Genomic DNA, 26728 nt, shown 5'->3' with positions numbered 1-26728 from the left:
CAAATTTACACCATTCGTAGTAGCGTAATTGTTAGCGCAGAATGCATTGATCAACATTTTGACTACACCGCCTAAATTTTCAGTGATTTTGCCGCCTCGACTGCCCCACCATTGATTGTTGCGACTTGGAGCTGCGACGAAATTCTTCAAACGACTTTCCGCATTGCCAAGCATAACCGACCAGTTTCCAACAACATGGCGACCGTCGTACCTCCCCCGTCGAAGCGCCAGAAGCGCCAGCAGCTGGAGCGGACACAGGTGCAGCAGGATGTGACCCTCGCGACTTCGGGCCCCGCTGGCTCGTTCAAGGCCAGGTTTCTGGACGGCGATGGCAACCAGATGGCAGATGTGATCGAGGTCCCCCTGGCCGATGCCTCGGAGAAGAACCTCTCGCTGCTGCTCAACACCCTGCTTGCACGGGTAAGGAGTCCTGTCACTATTTGCGTCGAAGCCTAGCGCTGACTTGATTTCTAGGATAAGGAAGAGTTTCTCCCGTACCGGTTCCGAATCCACATCCCCGATAGCGAAATCATCGTTGATCAGTACCCGACGGATCTCCTCAAGCTTCTGCGCGATCATGGAATTGAGAACCCATTTGAGACGACAGTCACCCTCAGCGCTGAGCCGCAGGCCGTCTTCAAGGTCAAGGCCGTCACACGCATGTCGCACAGGATACCTGGACATGGAGAAGCAATCCTGGCGGTCCAGTTCAGCCCGGTCAACAGCAGCAGGATGGCGTCCGCCTCAGGTGACAAGACGGCGCGCATATGGGACACCGAGACGGGAACACCCAAGTTCACGCTCTCGGGACACACGCATTGGGTGCTGTGCGTCGCGTGGTCCCCCGATGGCAAGAGGCTGGCTACTGGAAGCATGGATAAGTCAGTGCGCTTATGGGATCCGGAGACGGGCAAGCCTGTCGGGCAGCAGCTGACGGGACATTCCAAATGGATCACCAATATTGCTTGGGAGCCGTACCACCTGTGGCAGGACGGATCGCCACGCTTGGCTAGTGCCAGCAAGGATGGAACCATCCGGGTATGGGCCGTGAACACGGGGCGGGCAGAGCACATCCTCTCGGGGCACAAGAGCAGCGTCAGCTGCGTCAAATGGGGTGGGACAGGACTGATCTACACCGGAAGCCACGACAAGACAGTGCGTGTGTGGAACGCGGAAAAGGGAACATTGGTGCATACGCTGTCGGCCCATGCTCACTGGGTGAACCACCTTGCCTTGTCTTCCGACTTTGCTCTGCGTACCTCCTACTTTGACCACGAGACTATCCCCGACACGGAAGAGGGCAAGCGGGAAAAGGCTAAGGCGCGCTTCGAGAAGGCCGTTAAGGTCCAGGGGCAAATATCGGAGCGTTTGGTTACTGCCAGCGACGACTTCACCATGTACTTGTGGGATCCGTCGCAAGGGACCAAGCCAGTTGCGAGACTCCTGGGACATCAGAAGCAGGTCAACCACGTCACATATTCCCCAGATGGCCAGCTGATTGCCAGCGCCTCGTTTGACAACCACACCAAGATCTGGAGCGCCAAGTATGTTTTCCTCTTAGCAGACGCTTTTTGCTTGTTCTCTACTAACAGTTCACAACAGGGACGGTCGCTTCATCAACACGCTCAGAGGTCATGTGGCCCCCGTCTACCAGTGCTCATTCTCGGCAGACTCGAGGTTATTAGTAACGGCGTCCAAGGATACCACGTTGAAGGTGTGGTCCATGGCCACATGCCAGATGGCAGTGGACTTGCCGGGCCACCAGGACGAGGTTTATGCTGTCGACTGGAGCCCTGATGGTAAGAGAGTGGGTAGTGGAGGCAAAGATAAGGCAGTCCGGCTCTGGTGCAACTAGATTCCCAGCCATTCAAAAGAGTTCGAAAAGACAATTTCTTCGTTATAGATTAAAGGATAGGATAGGATGGAAAGCGCAGCGATTTGTATCAAAATACCAAGTCACCTCCGCGGCACGACCGTTTCACGTCCCAGCAGCTATGGTGCCACAATATTCACCCATTAAATGCGGCTTATAATCACCGATGACAAGCCTCGTCGTTGTAAAGTTTACGTTGGCGCCACTCTTCTCTGAGCAGCGAGCAGGAGTTCCGCATTCCCAGCTCCGGGGTGCCGGCCGGGACTCCACCATTTTCGGAGCTTGGCACCAACCCGGCCTATCTCTATCCCCGGCTTACCTTCCCAGAGACAATACCTGTACCTCCAAACCTCTAATTTTCAATTTCCCTTTCGTAGTAAAGCAATAATTTCTTGCACAGAGATAAGCTTATGCGGAGTCGGTCGCATAGGGAAGCTCCACGGCTGGGTGCTCTGCGGGGAACATCACATGATGATGCATGGCATCATTCCGACTCACTCCATTTAAGCTCTTGAGTCCTTCGGTTGACTTGTCGGTGACACATCGATGATTCATTTATAATCGCTTTAGTTCCGTCTGTAAGCATCCGTTTGATATCCTACGTCGCCCCGGTCTATCGCATCTTACACATTCATCCTATCGACACACAAACATTTATAGCCCCTACACGGCCCTACCATGGCCCCGGATATCAAGCCTTTCAAAGTTGACGTGCCAAACTCGGCACTCCAGACTGTCAAGGATAAGCTCGCACTGGCAACATTCCCCGACGAGGTTGAGTTCTCCGACGATTGGAGCTACGGCGTGCCGCTCAGCGACGTCAAGCGGCTGGTAGAGTACTGGGCCAACGGCTTTAACTGGCGCGCCCAGGAGGCCAAGATCAATGAGCTGCCGCAATACATGACAAAGGTGAATGTCGACGGCTTCGGAGATCTCGACATTCACTTTGTGCACCAGAAGAGCAGCAGGCCGAGCAGCATCCCGCTGCTGTTCTGCCATGGATGTGAGCCGCTTCACTCGGTGAGCATGGCACGAGATGTTTGTCTAACAGTGCGACAGGGCCGGGTAGTTTTCTGGAGGTGACCAAGATCCTCCCGCTTCTCACAGATCCCAAGGACGGCCCATCGTTCCATGTAGTGGCCCCGTCGCTGCCCAACTTTGGCTTCTCCGAGGGAGCGTCGAAGCGGGGGTTTGGCATTCCCCAGTATGCAGAGGCGATGCACAAGGTGATGCTGCAGCTTGGATACAACAAATACGGTAAGATATTTTCCATCGTGGTAATCCTCGTGTCTCACTCACATCATTGTAGTCACTCAGGGGGGCGATTGGGGCTGGGCCGTCACTCGCATGATGGGCATTGAATACCCCCAGAGCTGCCTGGCATCGCACATCAGCATGATCCGCGCGCGCGCACCCAGCCTGACCAAGGAGCCCATCCAGTACGCCAAATACGCCCTCACGCCGTACACGGAGGAGGAAAAGGCCGGGCAGCAGCGCACCCAGTGGTTCATGAAGGAGGGCTTCGGGTACAACCTCCTCCAGGCCACCAAGCCCTCCACCATCGGCTTCGCGCTGGCCGACTCCCCCGTCGCGCTGCTGGCCTGGGTCTACGAGAAGCTGCATGACTGGACGGACGGGTACCGGTGGACCGACGATGAGATCCTCACGTGGGTGTGCGTGTACCAGTTCGCGTCCGCGGGCCCCGCCGCCAGCGCGAGGATCTACTACGAGAGCATGCATGCGGAGAGCGAGCGCTCGGCTAAGATGTTTGACTATGCGCCGGGGGTGCTGCTGGGGCTGTCGTACTTCCCGCGCGACATTGTGGTGCCGCCGAGGGCGTGGGGTCGAACGCTGGGAGAGGTGGTGTTTGAGGTGATGCACGAGGATGGGGGTCATTTTGCGTCGTACGAGCGGCCGGAGGTGCTGGTGGGTGACTTGAGGAGCATGTTTGGCGAGGGAGGCGGGGCGTATGGTGTGAGCAAGCAGTTTGTGTAGGAGGTGTTAAGGAAGGCATCCCATAATCGGTAGTCGAGGAAGGTTCATAATTCATATTCTAGTAGGTAGTATTCATACCGCATGGCGTTTCATTGATCACTAAACAGAATTTTGGGGCAGTTGTTCAGGTCTAGACTCATGTACTCTGTATTACCACACCGAAAAAGGTCTGAGACATGAAAGAAATAATACATGTCGCAGGAAACAAGAGCCAGACTCATGTTTGTAGGTCCATGTTTAGGATGGGCTCATCCGGAGAGACCTCCGTGAGCGGGCCCCAATAACGGGATAATAACAGTACCTACCTTATCCTGTGCCACTGCGGTTACGTCAGTCTGAGCTGCACGCACCCTCCACGTTGGGACGTGGTAGGACAGAAAGAGACGAGAGAAAAAAAACGATGGAGAGAAAAAAACCGATGGCTGCAGCACATGCAGGACATGATGGCGGGCGCCTCATGGATCATGCATGAGGTCGATGGAGCAAATCCGAGCAATGCGTGCGCATAGCAACAGACTCTTCACCATTCATTGATATTTGAAACCTGGTTCCTACTTACATCCAACGTAGCATTATTGCCGTGTCCATTCAATTGGATCAGACCACGGTATGTCGCATGTTCGGGGGACAAACTCCCGCGCCTACCTAGGCCTGGAATTTCTTGGCTGCAACATGGCAGGGCCAGCAAGGCGCATGCTCCTGGACGGCCAAGCATCGTGAACCCCACAGTGACGGCAGCCCGGTGAGGCCGCCCTGGGAGTGCGCTGGATCGGATCCATAAGAAAAGCTCGTCTGGTGCCTTGCTATCCTCCGTCCTGCTTCTCCATACTCTCCCACCTGTCCCTCATGCTTCCCCACGCCAAAAAAAAAAGTTGACACAGCGGATACTACTCGTGTTAGCTTTAGAAGCCCACCTTGATCTGGCGGACTTTGGCCGGACCAAAACCTCCTGCGACCTCAGCCGCATGTCTGTGATAGAGTGACGATTTCTTCTTGACTTACCTACCTAGGTATTAGGTTATCCGCTATTGACTTGCTTGTGCCTGCCGAATCTGAGCCAAACCGACGCCTCGCAGGGCATCATTACGTCAGACTCAGCACAGACTCAATTCCTCCCATTCCTTCTTCCCTTTCCCGACTCCCCGCTATTCGAAACCTGTTCAGCTTCACCACCCGGCACAAGCTGCGCCGCGTCCAAACATCACCTCAATTGACTCAACTTCGAGCCACAAGCTCCCCTTGACGCAGACCTATCAGTTGTCCTAACCGTCGCTGCCGTTACTTGCAGCGATCTGGCCTGTAGAGCTTCCCTATGAGCGCGCTAAGCAGAGCCTTCTCGCCGTAGCTTGCCGGCTTTGTCGTCCCCGCCAGTCCTCGAAATTCACAGCTTCTAGATCACGACATCTCCTCGGACTTGATCCAATAGCCCAATATGACCGTCTTTATTTGTTCGCTGTGAGTGTCAAGCAACCCACGTATGATTTTCGCGCCGCTGACCTGTTGACACCATCAACTACAGCTTCCTCCCCAAGACTATTCATTTCAACCTCCCGGGGAGCCCTCAGCGGGCTGGCCTCGGACGGCGAACCAAGACGCTCCCCGTGAAGCCTCCAAAACCTTCCATACCCGTCGAGACCACTCCCAGCCTCTTCACGCCGCGACCCGATATCACGCCGCCGCAGACGCCGACCTACGAGAATGACGTGACCGATCCTTTTGCCAACGAGGATGGCTTCCGCACCCCCTTCCCCCACGATCTTGGGTCACCATCTGACAAGGCCACGTCTACCTGGGGCGGCCGCGCGAACCAGCCGCTCTCGCGCGCCAATTCGCCTCCGCCTGCTGCCATCTCCGAACATGGCCGCACCATCGAGAAGGCCCGCGAACTCGGGCGCCAGGGCGTGATCCAGCCAAAGCCTCTCATCCGGAGCGAGAGCCACGATCGCGTCTTCTCGTCTGCCCAGTGGAGGATTGTGGACGCCGACCAGGGCAACGGTGGTCTGCGCAATGCCGCCCTGGCTGCTGCGCGCGAACACCAGCAGGACGACTACATGTGGATCGGTACCCTGGGCATGCCCACGGATGCCATTGAGGGCACGCCGCAAAAGGATGAGATCGAAGGCACACTGGCTAATGAGCACGACATGCTCACCGTCTTCTGCTCCGACAAGGACTTTGATGGCCACTACACCCACTTTTGCAAGCAGATTCTCTGGCCCGTCTTTCATTACCAGATCCCCGACAACCCCAAGAGCAAGGCCTACGAAGACCACTCTTGGAAATACTATGTCAATGTCAATAAAGCCTTTGCCGATAAGATTGTCCAGAATTGGAAGCGCGGCGATGTCATCTGGATCCATGACTATCACTTGCTTCTGGTTCCGGGCATGGTCCGCAAGAAGCTTCCGGATGCCAAGATTGGCTTCTTCATGCACGTCGCTTTCCCGTCGTCTGAGGTCTTTCGCTGCCTCGCCGTCCGGAAGGAGCTCTTGGAAGGTCTCCTGGGCGCTAACTTGATTGGCTTCCAGATTCGAGAGTACACGCGACATTTCCTGCAGACATGCAGTCGCATTCTCAGTGTAGAAGCCACTCCCGAGGGCATTCAGCTCGAGGACCGCTTTGTCGATGTCACGAATCTGGCCATTGGCATTGACCCGGTCAGCCTGGACAAGCATCGTCACGATGAGAACGTTCGGAAGTGGCTCAACATCATGCAAGAGCGTTACAAGGGCAAGAAGCTCATTGTGGCTAGAGACAAGCTGGATCCTGTCAGAGGCGTCCGCCAAAAGCTGCTGTCGTACGAGTTGTTTCTGAATCAGAATCCCCAATGGCGTGAGCATGCGGTCTTGATTCAGGTCGCTCTGTCGAGTGAGCAGTCAGACCTTGACGCCACTGTCTCCGACATTGTCACGAGGGTCAATTCGTCGTGGGCAAATCTTGCCTACCAGCCCGTGGTATATCTCAAGCAAGATATTGACTATGCGCAGTACCTGGCACTGCTTACCATTGCGGATGCGTTGATGATTACTAGTCAGCGCGAGGGCATGAACCTGACGTCGCACGAGTACCTCTTCTGCCAGGATGGCTCGCTCCTCCCCGAGAAGAAGTATGGCTCACTCATATTGTCCGAGTTTGCGGGCACGGCGTCACTGTTCAATAAAGACGAGCTCTCCGTCAACCCCTGGGACTATCGCCAGTGCGCCGAGGCCATACGAATGGCCCTCGAGATGCCCGAGGACGAGAAGAAGCGACGGTGGGACAGGCTATTCGATGCCGTCTCGCATCACACTGGAGCGTATTGGTTCAGCGAATTCCTCTCCCGCCTCGACACGGCCTACAACGAGCAGCACAAGCGAGACCAGACTTCTGTTCCGCGTCTGTCGATTCCATCCGTGGTGGCCAAGTACCGCAATTCGCGGCGCCGGCTCTTCATCCTCGATTACGAGGGTACCTTGGTCAGCTGGGGCCCGCTGAACCAGATCATCCCCGTCAGCCCCCAGCGAACGCTCGACATACTCAACGATCTCCTCCTCGACGAGCGCAACACGGTATATATCATGTCCGGTCGTCGACCCGAGGAGCTGGAGCGAGTGTTTCGAAGAGTGCCGAATCTCGGCCTCATTGCCGAGAACGGGTGCTTCTTGAAGGAATTCGGTAGCGACGAGTGGTCCGAGATGGCTGATACCGATCAGATCAACTCATGGAAGGACTCGGTGAGGCCCATCCTGACGTATTTCCTGGAGAGAACCCCCGGCGCCGAGATTGAAGAACGTCACTGCAGCATCCTGTTCCACTACAGAGATGCTGAGGATCCCGAGGGCGCGGCACGGCAGGCTGCGGAGTGCGCGAGCCACGTCAACGACGCATGCGAGTCGCAGCGCGTGCACGCCATCCCCCTGGAACGCTCCATCGTCGTGGAGCCCATCGACTGGACCAAGAAGACGGCGGCGCGCAAGGTTTTCGACCTCCTCTCCAGCGAGGAGGGCGCGGACCCCATCGACTTCCTCATGGTGGTCGGCGACGGCCGCGAGGACGAGAAGGTGTTCCGCTGGGCCAACTGGCTCGGTGAGAAGCAGGTCAAGGATGTGACGACGGTGAGCCTTGGCAGCCGGAGCACAGACGCCACGGCCACGGTGACGCAAGGCGTGAGCGGTAAGTCAGAACTGGGGTCAATCCCAAAGTGGAGCAGTAACTAATAACATGGATGCAGGTGTTCTGACATGCCTCCAACGCCTTGCGCAGTCCTAGCGGGGCATGCTTACATATGTGACGATAACGACGGATATGGATATTTTTTTTCGAAAAGCACGGAGCAACATGGCGTTTTGGGGGAAAGTGTGCTAGGAACGGGCATGGGACTTTTAAAGGTATACACACTGGAGGGTAGAACGGAAGATCTCACGACTCTCATTATCACAACTGCAAGTGCCCGGCAATGTGCGACCTTAATGTGGTGAACACCTGGTAGTGTTTGGGAGTTGTTTTTCCCATGTGTCCTGGTGGCTTCCGCCAGGTCTGATGGGTACGTATATAGTTCTAGACGAGTTGCAATATAGATTTGAAATCAAATGACAATGAAGGGCTCGAAATTCACATGTGACAGCCAAGATAACTGACTTGCCATCTTTGGATGGTAGAAGCAAGTCTCCAGGAGGTGATTCGCCAATTCCCCCTCTACCAACTGAGGGGAACGAGCCCTAGATGACATTGAGAGTTCTACCAGGGACTTCTGGTCGTCGGTGAGCAACAGCGTTAAGTGGGGGAGCGATGGCGGGAACTTGGAAGGGCGTAGGGCCAGGTGAAGAGCCAATCAACAGCGTTGGAAATGATCCTACCGACGCCCTTGGAGAGGGTGCCCTTGCGCGCCCTTCAAATTGAAACCGGAGAAACCGGAGACTGACAGTGACACAAAAAAATACTCCGGAATACCCCGCGCCCATTTGGGGAAAAAAAGCTCCAGCGAGTCAGCGACATCGGAATGACGATGGGCTCAGACACCACGTCAGGCATCCATTCAAAACCCGCTTGCCGCCCATCTCTTTGAAACCCCATTGTCCGATATCGAGCATAGCATTGCCTGTTCTTAGCATCTGTAATCGTCCCTGCTGAGAATTCTTGCTGCCACCTTTCTTGTTTTGTTGAGGTCGCCGAAGTCACAGTACACAACCATCATGGCCAACTTTCCCCCGCCCCCGGTCAACACGATTGACTGGTCCAACGTGGGCTTCAAGGTCCGCGAGGGTGCGTCTTCCATCAGAGAGACACCGACATGCCATCCCTGCTGACCACTTCCTGCAGTCAATGGCCACATTGAATCCACCTGGTCCCAGGCCACCGGCCAGTGGACGCCCCTCCGCTTCGTCGCCGACCCCTACATGCGCATCCACGGCATGGCCCCAGCCCTGAACTACGGCCAGCAGGCCTACGAGGGCCTCAAGGCCTTCCGCACCCCTGGTGACGCCGCCATCACCATCTTCCGGCCGGACCGCAACGCCCTGCGCATGCAGCACTCGGCCGACGTCGTCTCCATGCCCCGCGTCCCCGTCGACATGTTCCTCGAGGCCTGCCGCGCCGCCGTCGCCCTCAACGCCGAGTTTGTTCCTCCCCACGATACGGGCGCCGCCATGTACATCCGTCCGCAGATGTACGGCTCCAGCGCCCAGCTGGGGTTGACCCCTCCCGATGAGTACACCTTCTGCGTCTTCGTCATCCCCACGGGCGTCTACCACGGCAGCCACCCAGTCAAGGCGCTCATCCTCGACGACTTTGACCGCGCGGCGCCCAACGGTACTGGCAACGCCAAGGTCGGCGGCAACTACGCGCCCGTCCTGCGGTGGAGCGACGCGGCGCGAAATGACGGGTTCGGCATCACGCTGCACCTGGACAGCGCGCGCCACGAGGAGGTGGACGAGTTCAGCACCAGTGGCTTCATTGGCGTAGCGAAAGGTGCGGACGGCGTGACGCTCGTGGTGCCTGACTCCCAGTGCATCATTGCCAGTGTCACGAGCGACAGCATCCAGCAGATTGCGCGCAGCTTCGGGTGGAAGGTGGAGCGACGGGCGATTCTGTACCCGGAGCTGGCGAGCTTCTCCGAGGTCATGGCGGCAGGCACGGCGGCAGCGCTGGTCCCCATCCGGTCCATTACGCGGCGCAAGGTGGTTGGCGCGGGTTTGCCTGCGGATTCGCCTCGCGTGAGCAAGGAGGGCGACAGCGAGACGGTGACTTTCCTGCCAGCCAGCCAGGAGGAGGCTGGAGAGGTGTGCCTCAAGCTGCTGACACAACTCAAGGCCATCCAGCTGGGTAAGGTGGATGATGAGTTTGGGTGGAGGGTGGAGATTTCCAAGGGTGATGGTGAGATCAAGGGACACGAGCAGGGTCAGCAGAATGGGAAGAAGACGCCGACGGTGGACCAGATGGAGTAGGACTATGTATGTCGCTGCTCTCTGTCGGTGAGGTGTTGGGGAAGAGACAGAGTGATTTGCGCCTGCTGAATGCTCTTGCGTCCTTGTTCCTTGTTTCAGTGGTCGATGTAACTGGCTTATGGCTGCCAAGCGATTCGATATGGCTGCTGGGCTCTGAGCAGTCTGTAACTGCCCTTATTGATTAAGTCTCCTTTGTGCTGTGACTTAAAGAGCGTAGGCAGGTATAAAAGGGGACACTTGGAACCGGAAACTTGTTAGTTTGTGGGCATTCATTAACATCAATAGAGGCGTGTCAACGAGCCGAGAGTCTAACAACGCCGACCTCATCCAAGCGCAAGTTCAAAATGTGCCTCTTTAAATGGAGCCTGATCGACTCCGCCCTCTGCCCATGCCCCAACGCCTCTTGTCCTGGTAGGGGATTTGGCACCTTGACATATGATCAAACGGTCTACCATCCTGTAATACGCCCTCGATTCGACGACAAAGGGCAGGCCTGCGAATTGGAGAGGGTCTGCCGGAGGGATGGCGACTTTCAGGATCAAGATCCGCGGGGGAACATAGGGTGCGAGAACACGGTAGCAGACGTGCACCACTGGGCTGCTATGTGTAGCTAGGAACATGTTGAGAAGAACGTGCTGCCGTGCATGAACTGTACCAAGAGTTGCGAGTATCTTGCGCATTGAGCTGGGAAGGGGAAGAAGGCCGAGGGGGCTGGGGTTCATTAGGGTGGAAGTTTGAACATTGAGAAGGAGTTAGGGAGATGAAGGGTCCGAATTATCGTCGTGCTCCTATCCTTGCGGGCAAGACTGACGCGAATAGATGGTTGAAGGTAGGGTCTCATATGCTAGTAGAATCCCTGTCTGTTTTGAGTCTTATATGGAGATGGTGGTCTCGTAACCTCGTAGATGATCTACATATCCACGTTGTGAAGGCCTGGACCGACGTCCTTGAGTATCCCGACGTCTCGTTTGAACCGCCGTAGCCACTCGGCATTATCCGCGTCTGTTTGGTTGAACGGGTCACCACTGAAGAGTATTATGTCAGTACGTACGGCTCTAATAAATCAGAAAGGTGGTTAGCTTACTCCTCATACATGATCCATCGGGCCTGATGCTGCAGCTCTTCATCCGTCGGCACGTGCCGATTCGGATTATGCGGCGACATGGTTGCAGCGACCCAGCGGGCCAACTCCCGCGCTACCCATCGATCAAAGTTGGGGTCGTTGAGAAAGTAGAGGCCCGACTTGGCATTGATGGCTGGTTTGATCGGCTGGTTCGGGTCACCAGCCTTGGACACGAGCGCTTGATTTGAATCAGGGAATCCAGAAGAAGAGACGACCTTCTTTTGAGACCGGTCGTCTGTGGCGCATGAAGTACCAGGGGCTTCGGGGGGGCTGTAAATGCTGGACCACGGAAGATGGCGTCTCTTGAACCGCGCTAGCCAGGAATGATTCTTGGCAGCGGCCTCTTTCCATTCGTCATTGTCGAACTCGTTGATGAGGCGGAGGGCCTGTTGACGGAGATTTGCATCATCTGGCTCGATGCCGTGGCCTCGTAGGATCTCAACGTGCTCTGTCAACCTACGCTCCAGCTCGTTGTAGTTGTGCAGGATGAGATCAATCATGGACGGGTCCGTCACGCTGGGCTGCGGGACGGGAGATGAGTCGGTTTGTCCGAGGCCTGCGCGTTGGCGGAACGCACTGAGCCATGCTGTAGACGAGCGTGCCAGTTCGAGAAGCCACGTCGCTGGGATGTCGGTTGGCGATGCTGAGTCGCTTTCCATGTGCTGGATGATGCGGCAGGCTTCCTGCTGCAGCTCACCATCAGCCAAAGGAGCCCCTGGTCTGCCCCGGGCAAACTCCTGTAGCCTTGCTTCGAGAGGGCATCCCTCGAAGGGATGATCCTGGCCGATGATCTTGAGAAATGCTAGTCTGCTCTCCGTCGGCGAGCGAAGCGGACTTAGTTTAGCCCTGTGCACAATCTCGCCGGCGGACAAGATCAGGTCTCTGAGCCATGATCCACACTCGGCGCCGCGGTACGCAGGGACCTCGGCGGCGAAGACGATCCGGCAAGCATCAAACTGGATTTCCTCTGAGGTTGGTATGCGGCCCGTCTTGTCATGATAGATGTCGACAAAGCTCATTAACTCAAGCATGATCAGCTCGTAGGCGTTTCGCGGCGACTCGAGAAGCGAGTGTTTGGCTGTAAACGGGAACGGAGTTGTCCGCTCCATTGATATGAGATCTTCTCCGTATTAGCTATTACATCGTAGGTATTGATTCGGGTGTGCTTACAAGGAGACATAGCATTCTCGAGTCGTGCGAGGACCGAGGGATCAAAGCCCCAGTCTCCGGTCCAGTCGGCCATGTTACTACCCATCTTGAAGTGCTCCGCAAGATGATCTGTCCGCGCCGCCCAGGTATCCATGGCAATGCCGCAGAATCCGCAGCGGGATTTGATCTCAGGGGTCTCCATCTTCCAGAGACTGAGCTGGAGACCGAGGTCCTCTGGTTTGAGATTGTGGACTAGTCGGAGGTGCTGGCCAAGGTGGTCTTTACGATGGAATGTCCTCTCCTCGAGCGATCTCTCTTGGCACGCAGCATAGTTATGCCTTTCAACATGGCTATCATCGGGGTTGACTTTGTGACAAAACACACAGCTCGATGTGCCGTCCGGATTGCCTGTCCGCGGGCCATCGGGTGCACACACCCACCTCTCCAGCGCCAGATGGAGCGACTTCTCATGACGCTGCCAGGTGTGCTTGGTGCCGAATGTTTCAGTACAGAATGTGCACTGGAACGTGTTGGCCGGCGCAGTCAAGGGCGTCTTAGTTCCGCTTCGCTGCTTGATGCCCCGTCTCTTGCGGCGTTGGCGCTGGCGTTGGTTGAAGAGCTTGAGTGATCCCGCCGAGTCTCTACTCTCGAAAGAGTAGGCTGAGCCGCTGCTGGATCGCGAGGTTCCTATGCTACTTGATGGCGAAGGGCGATAATGAGAGCTACCAGATCCTGTATCCCCCGGGGTATTGTCGCACTGCTCGCTATGACCTGCGAAGAGAGGTCAGTCAGGAGTAAAACAGAGGGCGTCAGGAGAGAGAGAACATACCAAATGGAGATGAGGATGCGACAGCTCGGGCAATTGCTGTGGCCTCGGCAGGTTCATGCTCAGGTGGCGAGTCGACCCATCGCTCCAGGGGATTCATGAACGGGGTGCCATCATGGGGTGCGGGGGTTCCCGCTCGGCGCGGAATGTCCCTGGGCTTGGACGAGGGGCTCTGGGTACGGGGCGATACGGTGCGGAAGTCGGGGATCTTGCCGCGACGCCTGGCATTGGCGAGCCAGTTAAGGATCTGAGTCTTGGTAAGGCCGGTCTGACGCTCGAGGACCTGCCTCTCCTCGTCGGTGGGAAAGGGATGGTTGCTATGGGCTGACAGCCAATTCCTCAACACTCGAAGCGACTCTTTGGAGAAGCGCGTGCCGACTTTGGGGGGCACCTGGGCCGTGACGGGGGCGGCAATGGCTTGGCCCGGGGTCTCTGGTCGATTGCTGGCGGGGTTGGCGAGATCCGGCTGGGAACTTGCATGGAGCGTTGCAGTCGCGCCCTGCGGTGGCTGCGCAGGCAGCGAAAAGTCCGAGGCAGCAGGGAACAGGTCAAAGTGAGACGGGTCGAATGGCAGTGAGCCTTGGAGCGAGTCGTGGAATGCGCCGCCCAGACCGCCCAGACCGCTCACACCTAGGTCCTGGTGGAAGGTGAGATGGCCAACGGGGTCAAACTCGTCTTGTGCCGACATCGGATCGTGCAAGGGCATGTCGAGGCCTGAGTCGAAGTCGAATGCCATGAAGGGGTCATCGTGGTGGGCCATGGCTATCGATAGGCTCAATTGCGCGAGACGGTCCCTCAACCTGTCGTTTTCGGATGCGAATCACATATGGACATGCGAGGTTGAAGAGTTAAGACGGAGGTCCAGACTTCCGTTCTGTCAACGGCGTTTAGGTGGAGAAGGAACGGATCTGATCATCTGGCTCTAACTGGTCTAACTGGTCTAACTTGGCCAGTCTCGTGGGTCTCTCGTGGATGATGCTCTGCCGAATCGGAGGGAATTCATGCAATCAGGCAGTGCGACCATCCTGCAGCGCTTATCCTGAACAGGAAGCGCTGGATCCACAGTGTCGGCGCCGGGGAACATCCGAGCTTGTCAATTGCACCCTAATGACCCTGCCACAGCCCACGGTTAATGTCACCTACCGGCGCCGCCAGTACGAGCAGGCCGACCGCCGACACGGCCCCAGTCGCGGGGCTCCCACCGTGGTGACTCGGCGATGCGGGTCACGGTATCGGATACGTCGCTTGGTCCCGCGTATACTTTGAGTCACCGAGTGCCAATTGGAAGACTACTATCACATCTCACAGCATCTGGCGTCTTGCCATCAGCCTTTCCCTTCTGCTCATGCCTATCCTCAAGTGAGTGGGGCGCCGTGTCCCCAAGACGGAAAGTGCCTTGGTATTTTCTCACGTGGACTTGCGGCAACTAAGACTCACCTTCCACATTGACATTTCAACACAGGCAGCACCGCTAGCCTACACTCCTTTCGCTAGCCACGGCTCTAGCAAGCAAGCTCTTCTCTAGCCCCCCCCCCCCAGTAGCTTCGCTTCAAGGTCCGAGTGATCCCGTCAGCAAGCCCTCAGTGTCAACAAACTGACCACAGTGTTCGCTATCGACTAGGTATTACCAGGCCACGTCATATCCTCCCAACGAGCGTCGCTTAGTTGATGGTCTGAATGGTCCCTGGGGAGCTGTGGGCTTGGTATTGTTGACGGTACATTACTCACAACTCATCTAGGCTTTCTCAGTAAGGTGTAGGCGGTCTATTAACATGTAGACTTCCCAATCACCGATAGGCAATTATTAATCGTACCTTTGTACTCTTAACCGAACACAATTACCGTGGTGACAAAATTCAAGGTCCTTGCGAGTGGAGAAAAGGGGAAACTGCTCGACAATACCTTGTGACGCCTACTTTAGGACCTGTGACTTCTAGGCTGCTTGCCTGTCGCCGAGATGAGAAGGGGAGGACTCTAGCGGATATACATAATGGTCTAGTACTGGGTAGTAGTAACTTGAGGCCTGTATTATACCTCCTCAACCAACGGCTCCATGAGCCCAACCCAGTCCGTCCTTCCAAAGTTTCCTATACTTTGCATATATATCTTATTTCTCTCCCGCGTTGGCCATGTTTTGACTTTTTACTACCACAACAATATTGTTACAACAGAAGCTGATGATCTCTTTAGTCCCCAAAAACCTTTAAGGACAATATACCATTCCCAAAGAACAAATGGCACCCAGAAATCGAAACTCGCAGGTATTTATATCCTTCGGCGCCTCTCCTAACCACCGCTCAGACAAGAGCGCTCCAACCACGACATGTTGATTAACCACTCGGCAGTTCTCCTTTGCCGAAACACATTAGCATGTCTTCTATCGAAGAGGGAAGCGATGGTACATCTACCGAGATGTACCACCGATACTTGAAAAGTGTGGCTAGAGAAGCAACTCGGCACCGGCATCTGTACATGGAGGTGGCCTTCTAGGAGGTCCCGGTAACAGAAGCAAATCCTCCTCAATCGTCGATGGCGAGAGATACTATTACCAATACAGACACCCCTTCGCCCACAAGGAGCACTATCACTCCAGACATTCCATCGCTGGTGGGAGACACTACGACTTTAGACTCCTCATCACCGGCCTTGTCTGAGAATAGGACCGCCTCGATCATCCATGTAACGGGGTCATCGCCCATATTGTTCGGACTCGGGACTCGTGACCACACACGCACAGCCTAGCAAAACTATTCGAGCATACGGGCTTGGATGATAACAATTGCTTCCGGGCTGTACATATTCTTATCTCAGAGTACGTATAGATTGGCCGTTCAGGGGAGGCCTCGCCCAGGTTGCTAAGCTTTGTAGGTGAGATGCTTGTACACAGCCTGATGATGGAGGAGATTGAGAGAGAATTTGGGAAAATGGAAGGCCAATACTGGATCTGCGGACTTTGTGGCTTCGTGGCAACCCTGGACTGCTGCATCATGGGTCCCGTCATGGATGCACATGGACCATTTTGGCTCTGTGTCGGCGCCTCTTGCATGACCGCAGCCCACCCGTTTGTCCTAGCCAAATGCAGCAGGTACTAGCAGTTCATGGTCTACATAGGACTCTGGGTTGGCATTTCCAAGGGACTTTGTATGGCGGTAGCTGCCATGTCGGCCAAGGTTTTCAAGAAGAGGCTCGGGCTTGCTCAGGCCATGATCATGTCTGGATCATCCCTGAGCGGTGTGGTCTACTCGCAGCAGTTCAAGTTCATCTTCCCAAAGATGATCTGGGGAAATTACATGCATTTCTATGGGTTCCTCGTAGTGATTACATCATTTTTGGCTTTCCCTCTGTCCTTGGCATATCACTGGGTCGTGCCGGAAGACTCGCTGCAGATCCATGGAGGGCAGCAAAAGTCAATTCTAGAGGGTTATTGCAGCTGGAAAAGGCCTTTCCGGAACAAGGCCTTTCCTTTCTTTTGCCAGTGCGATGGCGGTTCTCGTCCTAGGTATCTACGGAATGTGCGTCATTACCTTGGAGGTTGCCAAGTCTAGCAACACCTCAGGACTGAACACGGCAGATGTCATCGCCGGACTCAGCGCCACCTCACTCGTGGGAAGGTTTGTAGTGGCATATGATCTCATGAGGAGAGATCGTATTGAATAGTTGCGTGGTGTGGCATCAATTGAAAGACGACGCATATGTGGGAGACGTGTGTATAAAGTAGTTCCTCCAAGGAAATATAACAGTTGACCTTGTCTCAATAACATATCACAAAGGAATCTGCGTGTAGTAAACGGCGAGAAACTGGCATTCCTTATTTGGTGTTACGGATGACTGGTATCTCTATTATATGGCAATTGTGATAATTTGGTACACGTCTCATCTGCTCTCGGGCCTATCCAAAGCTTGGTTTACGTATGGGAGTACAGCTTCAAACTCTATGGATTCTCTCGACTAGAGGTGCGCGAGCTGTGGGAAATTCTCTACTTGCCTGGAAACCCCACAGATTTTGGTGGTGATTATCTACGGATAGAGCTTTTTCAATCTATCCCAGAAGAGGGATCAGATCATCTGCGCTAGTACTATCAACATTCCCCCCAACCTTCGGCACGTATATCATGATATTCTCTACAGCTTAAATAGAGTCTGTACAGACCAAGTAGCTTCACCCATTCTTTTCATTTCTTATTTATACATTTGAGGGTCGTGCCAAGGACCACATGCATCAACTCTCAACTTGAGCCAGAAATATGTAATATCCCCATCGCACTCGAGGAGGGTTGCTCTGATGATGCGTACTCAAAAGTCCATACCCTATCTAGAAACAACAGCAACTATCGGGATGAACCACGCATCAGCTCATAAGGAAACCTCTGTATCTCTATATTTCAAATATCAGTGACAGGCGATAAAATTGCCATTGATACCAGTTCAAGTGACGAATTGTAGACTGGTGATGACGGTTGCGAACTTAGTCCTCTTTGTGATGGCTGGTAGTTCTAAGCGCGATTTACATACCTACAGGCCCTTGTGGTGGGTAACAAAGAATCCAGTAGTTTGTAAGATGCACTACATTTTCGGTCAGAGTGAATGAGCTTCTGGAACATGGAGTCGCATGCGACTGTGGAGTATGGACTCAGCATCCCCGCCTTAGCACCGGCTAATACCCACAAGCACATCATATTCAACTCGAACGCACTAGAGCTTAGATAGCAATAGGAGCGTCTTATGGCTGGCCGACAACATTAGTCTTACCAGGAGGCAAGTTGACGGACACATCCAGAATTACCAAATCACAGCATTAATTATCTGTATGGGGAACATTAGAGCATCCAAAGATTTTGTAGATGAAATGGGGTTTGGTGTTAGTTCTAAGTTTGGGGGATGCCTCTCTCGTGGTACTGCAGGTGAATGGGTGGCACTTTGTGCCAGAGCCATGGGGCTGAATCACACATTGAACCATGACAATCAATTGCATCTTTCAGTGAATCCAGTCAGAAGGAACACCTTAAATATGGCCAGAATGGCCGGAATATTGTCTTGAGACTTGCAACATCCTTCACCATCCAACGACATCGCCCCAAAGCCTTCAACATTCTTCAAAACTCAACCGCAGCTTAGAACGACAACTCACAAGTCACAACCACAGCCGAAACCATAATGTGCCACTTTTACTATCAACCCATCCTTTGCCCCTGCGCCCGAGGCATGGTGTGCCCGGCCGGATCGGGGGCCCTTACAGCGGGGGGATTCCACCGAGTCGATACCAGCATGCCCATCAAGCTCCGTCTCGACAAGAGCTACACCTGCGTCGAGCGGATGAACACCCATGAATGGGGCCCGATGGCAGACCCCGACCCCAACTGCACCCTCGGAGCCGGAGTCACGCAGGAAGCTGTGCCCATCTTCACACACGTCTTATGCGCGACTTGCGCAGCGAACACGGACTGTGTCGGGGCTCAGTCTGGGTGATTCTCTGCCTGAAGGGCAATTTGGGGCCTTGATTCATTCAGGAGTTTCACTGTCCCCTAATTGGGAAGATGACTGGGGTGGTGCTTAGGAAGGGCCTGCTTGCTTTGACCTGGTTGTGTTGAGGATGGATGGGCGACGGGATTTAGCATAGATCTGAACTGGAAACAATGGCAGAGTTAGCAGCTCGTATGCCTAAGGGTGAATCAGGTTAGGAGATTTAATAATCACAAGCTGACTTTGGTGAATTGAGCTGCATGGGATATATTGAATACGCCCTCCATGTCCGAAGAACTTGCCTTGAAATCTTCACAACTCTATCTAAATTGCATTACCTATCCATTGTGAGCCTGAAGCAATTACAGACACGATGTGCGAAATCCACCACTAACCTCTTCTCTGCCCCTGCACGCGAGGTGCGCCATGCCCTGCTAGAAATAGAGCCGTCCTACTGTACGCTGCCTCCTTTGGATATCACAAAATGGTCAACGGTGCCTCTGACGTCCGGCTGGGTCTGATCTTGCGATGAGCTCATGGACGGAGATGACATGATGGCAGCACCCAATCCCAGATGCCCATTTGGGGCCAGGAATGTCGTTTACCTTGTCTGGGCTAACAGGCTTTGTGGTTCTTGCTTGGCGAAAAAGCACTGCGTCGATGCTCGAGCTGACCATTCTTATGTGTCTTACTAGGAATTTCAGTGGTCTTAATGTCACATAATGGTGGTGAATAGAGGGGAATACAGCTACTACAATGGGGAAGGTGAATCAGCATTGGAGGTCCGATCGTCGCGACTAGTCTTTTATAGTGAATCGAGGTGCCAAGAATTTCTTAAGTATGACTAGCCTGGCCCGCATACTTCAAGTGCTGTTCCGAAACCTCCTGTGCTCTCTACCTCGTCTAAATGAACTCAAAGCAACTGCGATGTGCCAGGTCTACTATGAAACCACCCTCTGTCTTTGCGCCCGGGGTGTGAACTGCCCGAGCAGCCATGCCGGCACCAAGCTCTTTGCCGTTAATACTCTCAAATTCCACAAAAGAGACAAAAGCCCAGCTCAATTCCGGCTGAACCTAAGCAAGAGCTGCACCTCTCATATAGAGCGAGATGGCTCGTCGGCAATTCCCAGCCATTATTGCCCAGACGCCACTCTAGTCACCGGGCCTGCCTTCTCTCACGACCTGTGCGGAATTTGTTCGAGGAATTTTCTCTGCGTAGAGGCGTGGGCGGAAAATGAGAATCCTCTTGAGACTTCTTGATGGAAATTCTGACGTTTTTGGGGGCCGCAGGATTTAGGTCAAGCTGCGAGGTGGATAAGCACATGAGGGGTTGCTGGAGAGAAGGCTCGATAAAGTCGGATAGCTGGATGACTTTGGGCCTGGAATTTTGATCCCGGACATTCCTGTACGTTTGAGGTTGAGTTGGATTTTACTTTTGATCATGGTTTCTTCTAAACTTCATGCTGTGAGGTAAGGAGGGGGTTGGGTATGATGCAGGGTTTGAGGAGCGGCGGCTGAGGATGTCTCATAGATCAAGGTCTCTTGACCTGAAATTTTATTTTCCGATAAGTTTGCTAAACACTATTTTCCCAAATAGGGTATGATTTTCCCGTAATCCCCAAGCATTTGGGTCCTATTATATGATGTAATGAGGGCCATCCTTGCTATATCTGGGCGGCATCATTGACTCACAGAGCGATATATTGGCTGTATCAGGTTATTGGTTATTCGAACGACTTGTCTCATCATAGCGGGTAGGCAAGACATGGGCATGGATACCTACTCTAGCGCCAGCCTCACTGAATAGAGAACATTTTCTAAATTGAATTGCAACATGGTTGGTGGGTTATAAACGTTGTCAAAAGGCTACCCAGTGGTAAATCAGACTCCATATTCGATAGCACACATACCCAGGCATCAACGAATACACCCATCCATAAGGAGGCGAACCCAAGGGATTTATTTTAAGAACCTGCACAATGTGCAAAATGGATTACAAAGTTGTACTTTGCCGCTGCACGAAGGAAGATTGCCGTATGAGAGCTATCGCAATCGAAGCAACTATCACCAAAGATGGGCAGCGTGTAACAACGAAGTATCACGTCAAAACATTCAACGGCCTCCAGTACACAAACACAGGCGAAGTCTGTGAGGGAAGGAAGCGAGATCAAGGCCCCGACGCCAAGCCGAGCTACGATTGTTTTTATGGTGTGGAGCGCGGATTCAGAGTCCCCGACGCGGTCGTTTCGGATGAGTTGTGCCAGGAGTGTTTCAATGACGAGTTTCGCATTTGACTACATGGTTTGAAATTACTGAAGTTCAAAAATAGTGGGCTGCGAGGGGGAACGGCCATCAGTAAACAAGACGTGGTAATAAACCATGTATAGAGAGGCCCTGATGGTTTTATGGGGTGTGATAGTCCTCGGTGGTTGGCACTCGGGCCTTGGGAACGTTATTAGTGCACTATAATTTGCAACACCAGCGAGACTAACGGACTAGGAAAGAATATTCTAATGATCAAGTATTGATTTGAATTATGTTCCCACTACATATCTTTGCTGCAATAAGTGAATCATAGAGAATATGGGGTCTATATAACACTGTGACAGAGCGCCTAACACCAAAGTCCCAACTTGCTCCTGGTGCAATTTTCCCGAACTTGGGGAATACCACTAGATTACTCAGGGAACCACAGTAATACACTTGTATCACTATGAGTTATCTGTACTACAAAGCCATCTTCTGCCCCTGCAAGCCACAGGATTACCTTTGTCGTAGGTACGCGGTTAACGCGGCTTTCACGGATGGACAGAGTATCACGACTAGCGAGCACCACACCACTCCAGAAGATGATATGGAGTATATAGACCAGAGGCTGGCCCATTTATCTCTGTTACGGGGAAAATGCTGCACGCAGGGTCAACGACGACATTATCTCAGCCAAGCTGTGTAAGTAGCTCGTATCTGATGATCTTTTCGTCCTGGCGGCTTGCGATCATCTGTTTGAATTGTCCACTACCCAAGGCTGTGGAGGGAACACCAGTAAGAGCAAGTTAGTAGGGTACTAGTAACTCATGTCTGGGGAGCTACTGGGAGGGGAAGACGTCCCGGACTCCCGGTGGTGATACCCAGAGCCTAGCACTGGCGATGATTTGGTTTCACAACGAGCTCTATGGACTACGAGTCCCTATTAATGACGACATTGTGAGTGCAATTGAATTGAATTCTTCTATACTGCGTTTATCACTGGCTAGTTCCTATTTTACGTATCACTGTGTGCATGTATATAGAACACATTCGGATCGTATTTAATGCTGGTATTGTCTTTAGATTGCTAACCATCTTGCCATATTGTATTTTCAGGTTTAGAACTTTCATTCTACCACCCAAAATCCCAAAAAAAACTATACCTAGTCAAGCTAGTACCTGAACTACAATGTGCAAGATTGTCATCCAGTACCAGCTCTGCCGCTGCGCAGACTATTCGCCTTGCACCCTGCTCGAAACCGAGAGATCTGTCCAGCACTACGGAACCGCGTACCACGTTATCTCGGAAATACGACTGAGGAGGGAGGAAGAGCCCTGCAAGCGGGAGATTGTGCGAAGGACGGGGTCGCCTGACAAGGGCTACCTTGTCCCGTTTGCTAACATTGACTGTCCCGAGTCGATTGTGGAGGTTGAGCGGGCGTTCCTGCGCGATATCTGCGCTGCCTGCTGCACGGATTGCAGCGGAGAAATCGAGAAAAAGACTGATGATGAACTGCTCATGGAATGGTTGTTGACTTTTCATCGTGAGTGATTTGCATGTTGACCAGGCATCGGCACGGATAGATGAGCACATTGGGGGTCATGGGAAAGTTTTGAAGCGGAGGAAACATGATTCAACATTGATCAAGGTAGAAAAGAGTAAAGTTGCAGGTCTGCGCCAAGTGAGGGACAGTACGTTGGTGGGCGCAACATGAAGCAATAGTGGTCTGAGACTACCTATGTTAATGTTTCCATTGTCGGTAATTAGATCATGACCACTGATATCATGGCATCATTAAGCAAATTTCAAACGAGTATTATTACTTAAAGTAGTACTATTTGCATATTAGAAAATCGCTATTCGTACATCAGAACCTACAATTCTCCGCCATTCTTTTTCCTATATCATACCGCTCACAAAATAATAGTGCGCAAGAGAATCCATAATCCCTTCGACTATTCTAGCTTAATAGTAATAGGGTATATCTGCTAGTAAAGGGACTGACTGTTTTTGAATCCTATTGGTGCTCCGTCTGCCTCTTAATCTAACCCTAAGCACTGCTTGAAGAATATTACAAGACCGTTGTTGCAGGAATAGAGGGTGCGGCATCCAAAGTTCCCCACCGATACGTACTGTTGCATTCCCTGTGTATCGCTATAATTCGTACTGAGTACAAGGGGCGTCCGGAAACTAGACCTACAATTAGATTTGAATGTGCAAATCCTACTAAGAATTCTCCAATATATAGCAATTCTTATTGGATCTTACTTGGGCCCTGCTCGGTGACGGGGTGAGGTAGGCGAATTTGGCTTTGGCGGCATCGTGCATGTCAAAAGTCTGCCTTTCCCAAAATAGTGATTATTATAGCATCAATCACACACAGCCTGGAGAGTTAACTCTGGAACTGCAGTTTGTGATGTTGAATGTACCCCGTACCCCGTTCCCCCAAGTACACCGTACAGTGTTCAGCGAGGGTAGTATGGATCGCGATCTCTAAGGCGGAGTACCTACTACATGTAGGCTTTAGTTGCCCAGTACTCGTACACATGTGCAATTGGCTTCTAAATTGCTGAGAGGCCTCTTGGGCCCTTCGCTGGCCGTTGGGCCGCATCATAACGGAGGTGACTTCGAAGAACCCCCCACCATGCCAGCGAAGGCCAAATCCGCCCACCTCACCGAGCAGCCCCAAGTTCCGGCCCCAAGCAGGTCATAGACGAAGGACACGTATCGAAGCGTCGGAACTTCCGCCCATCTGGCCCGCGCACCACGTCTGTTGGCTGACAGTCAGTGGCCATGGATTTATGGAACCCCATGGAACGGTGAGGTGGCTCACCCAGAAGCTGACTGAGCCGTGCAGGTAAGCATCATGCAGGCAGGATGTACGATTCAGCGCGTCTGGTGACCTGGTACGAACTTCGATGCTAGCTGACAGCCTGGCACCACAGGAAATTCTCCCTACCCCTGCCGCCCTATAGTATAGTCCGAAGAACAGTCATTCGGCAACATTGTTCCCTGGGTTAAAAACTGTGCGCTCTGATCTCCAAGGCATTCTTATGACCAGTATAGATGAATATAGGTGCCCGTGCCTTGCTAGAAACACCATGTACTAACTGGGCCCCCCTTTTCTTTTTACCCCAACAGTCAAGCAGTCAAGCAGTCAAGCAGTCAAGACGAAGCGAAGAGCCTCATCGACACATGTTGGCAGTTTTGGCGCTTCTGAGACTGTCGCAGAGACGCCGAGACGCCCTACTAGTATGTCTCTATGGCTGTGTTGGAATATTACCTACATTGGTATCCGCACGGTGGCGAAAAAAACAACTTGAACTGTATTCCATAGAGGCCCAACGCAGCAACGCCCAACGTCACAATGTGGTCGACCATGTATTCATATGACAGAGACAAGAAACCAAAAATCATTCTAACTCACACATACATTCGTTCCTCGGTATCCTCCATCAGCATTACACATATATCTAATAGGCATCGTCCATTTCCCCTTTTCGACAGTACTTACCCTCATAGAGAGTGACATTCTGGCCCGTCATGGGGCTCGCGAGAAGGATTGCCTACGATAAATGGGATTTCCACAAGACAAGAATCGAGGCCCTTTATCTAACCGAGGATAAAACCCTGACTGAATTAGTCACGAAAATGGAACAGGAGTATGGATTCAAGGCCACGTTTGTCACCTATCCATGCAAGTCGTCGGGGATCCAGCGCTAAATCGGTAGCAGCAAGCCACAGTATGTGCGCAAGTTGAGGGACTGGAATATGAGGAAGTACTCGCCGCACGACGAGCGGAGACAGGCTACTCATCCAGTCAATAATCGACAGACTAGAACTTCCGCACACACAATAGGAGAGATTGTGACCCCTTGCCTAAACCCAAGGGAAGAAGGGGAAGAGGCGCGATTAGGTAAGCCTCACAATTCTGCACAACCGTTGGCTCAAGGCTAATTGCTGATATAAAATTGGGAAAGACGAATCTTCTGGTGATAGGCATGAGCGTATGGATTTCATCTCACCTACCGCGGCTGTTGGAAATACCGAACACCCGTACGTGCCATGGACCCAGTCCCAAGCTGTCATGGAGCCGTCCAGTGGGTCAACAGCATTCATGGACGATGGCTCAATGCCAGACTTAAACAATTCTGGTACATTTACTGTCAACGCGCCGGTCACTACACCATGGAATGCGTGGCATCCGTCCCCTTCATCCCAGTCAGGGATTGATTCTATTCCAAATGGGAGTTTCCATGATGGACACGCAATCCCTGGATGGAACCCACCCTTCACCAGAGCCCAAGAGCTCCCGCAGCATCCAGCAATTGAACATGGGTACACTCGCCCTGAGGTGCGAGCACAGCCAGCACTTTCTTTGGACGAGGCTGCCAGCCCATGCAACTCTGAGCCATACATTCCCAACACAAATGCACCCCCAAACCTTGGAAGGATCTCCGTTGAAAGAAATTTCAGGGGCCTCGTCCATTCTCCAACCTCCTATCCCACCTTTCCAGCTACTCCCGTGCAGCGTTCATCCGCCCTCCAAAACCTTTCCGCCCGACCCCAAGACGGACATATTTCTGGCATGGGTAGATGGAACCAGTATTACGTCTTGGGTCCTCTATCCTTCGCACCTACCAACGTATCCTACGACGTGGACCTGTGCCATCACCCACCTGGACACTGTTGTAGGACTCGGGGAGAAAGATGCTGCTCAAGCTTTGCTGAAGGCAAATTTTAACGCTAATACACTCGATCTCCCAGCGATCAACGCATCTACCTCTCACGAGACCGCTGAGAATACAGAGAGCAACCCTTTTCAGCTTCCCCCTTTCTCTCTCTCACCCCTTGCCCACTACCCGGATCCAGGTGTTATCATAGGCTGCAAGGCAAACTAATGAAGCTTTAATTGCTTACAGGACAGCGCTCGGACCCGCAGAATGGCGAAGTAATGTCGACTTGTTTGAAATGCCACCTGCTGCCGGCGTAGGTCAAACTCTCCAGGCGACACAACGTACCGAAATTGATGCGACCTGCACTTTTGCAGATATGAAGATACGTTGGCACATATGGATGCGCAAGAGTAGTCATGGGATCTCTCGTCTTTCTCTAGAAGCTGACACAGATATCATTGGCCTTTCAGTTGGAAAGTGTGTCAAGCGGCCTGCCATTGATATAGGCCAGAACAACAGCACATGGAACACAGAACAAGAATAGAATACAGGACAAGAATGGAACACAGGACAAGAATGGAACACAGGACAAGAATGGAACACAGGACAAGAATGGAACACAGGACAAGAATGGAACACGGAACAACACTGGGACATGGAACAAGAATGGGACATGGAACAAGAATGGAACACAGAACAAGAATGGAACACAGAACAAGAACGTAACCTAGAACAAGGCTCGAATAGGATGGTTAGGATGAGCAATAGAGGGATTTTCGTGGGGCCGCAAATATCATCTCCATGTCGCTTCCAGTAGTACTGATTGACAACACGCTACGGAGTACAAGACATAGGATTAGCTGCCGCATCGCCCATCACTACAGGTGCAACTACAGGTGTAATTTGTTTTTCCCCATCTAGGCATACGTAGGCAAAGATACCAATGAGGAGAACCC

General features: G+C 53.0%; 5 protein-coding genes across 5 annotated transcripts; 4 read left to right on the top strand and 1 right to left on the bottom strand.

Moving 5' to 3' along the window:
• Positions 1-195: 195 nt before the first annotated feature.
• Positions 196-1855, top strand: RSA4 (WD domain-containing protein; the record flags this gene model as incomplete). The annotated part of the gene is made up of 3 exons (XM_083192220.1): positions 196-420; positions 475-1544; positions 1603-1855. 3 exons carry the CDS (start codon positions 196-198, stop codon positions 1853-1855), a joined length of 1548 nt encoding a protein of 515 aa, XP_083051277.1.
• A 696-nt stretch (positions 1856-2551) lies between these two features.
• On the top strand, positions 2552-3868 carry ACO1O0_002755 (epoxide hydrolase family protein; the record flags this gene model as incomplete). Its single annotated transcript, XM_083192219.1, has 3 exons — positions 2552-2876; positions 2933-3130; positions 3183-3868. The coding sequence occupies 3 exons, from the start codon at positions 2552-2554 to the stop codon at positions 3866-3868; spliced, it is 1209 nt and encodes a 402-aa protein (XP_083051276.1).
• Positions 3869-5300: 1432 nt separating this feature from the next.
• On the top strand, positions 5301-8116 carry TPS3 (glycosyltransferase family 20-domain-containing protein; the record flags this gene model as incomplete). The annotated part of the gene is made up of 3 exons (XM_083192218.1): positions 5301-5323; positions 5388-8020; positions 8079-8116. The coding sequence occupies 3 exons, from the start codon at positions 5301-5303 to the stop codon at positions 8114-8116; spliced, it is 2694 nt and encodes an 897-aa protein (XP_083051275.1).
• Positions 8117-9039: 923 nt separating this feature from the next.
• On the top strand, positions 9040-10290 carry ACO1O0_002753 (aminotransferase; the record flags this gene model as incomplete). The annotated part of the gene is made up of 2 exons (XM_083192217.1): positions 9040-9109; positions 9167-10290. The coding sequence occupies 2 exons, from the start codon at positions 9040-9042 to the stop codon at positions 10288-10290; spliced, it is 1194 nt and encodes a 397-aa protein (XP_083051274.1).
• Positions 10291-11200: 910 nt separating this feature from the next.
• On the bottom strand, positions 11201-14148 carry ACO1O0_002752 (uncharacterized protein; the record flags this gene model as incomplete). The annotated part of the gene is made up of 4 exons (XM_083192216.1): positions 11201-11315; positions 11375-12491; positions 12584-13249; positions 13392-14148. The coding sequence occupies 4 exons, from the start codon at positions 14146-14148 to the stop codon at positions 11201-11203; spliced, it is 2655 nt and encodes an 884-aa protein (XP_083051273.1).
• Positions 14149-26728: the final 12580 nt, after the last annotated feature.

The sequence above is a fragment of the Amphichorda felina genome (assembly GCF_050947745.1).
Source record: "Amphichorda felina strain 45539 chromosome Unknown scaffold_3, whole genome shotgun sequence".
NCBI classification, from domain to species: domain Eukaryota; kingdom Fungi; phylum Ascomycota; class Sordariomycetes; order Hypocreales; family Bionectriaceae; genus Amphichorda; species Amphichorda felina.
This window is presented reverse-complemented; position numbering and strand designations above follow the sequence as displayed.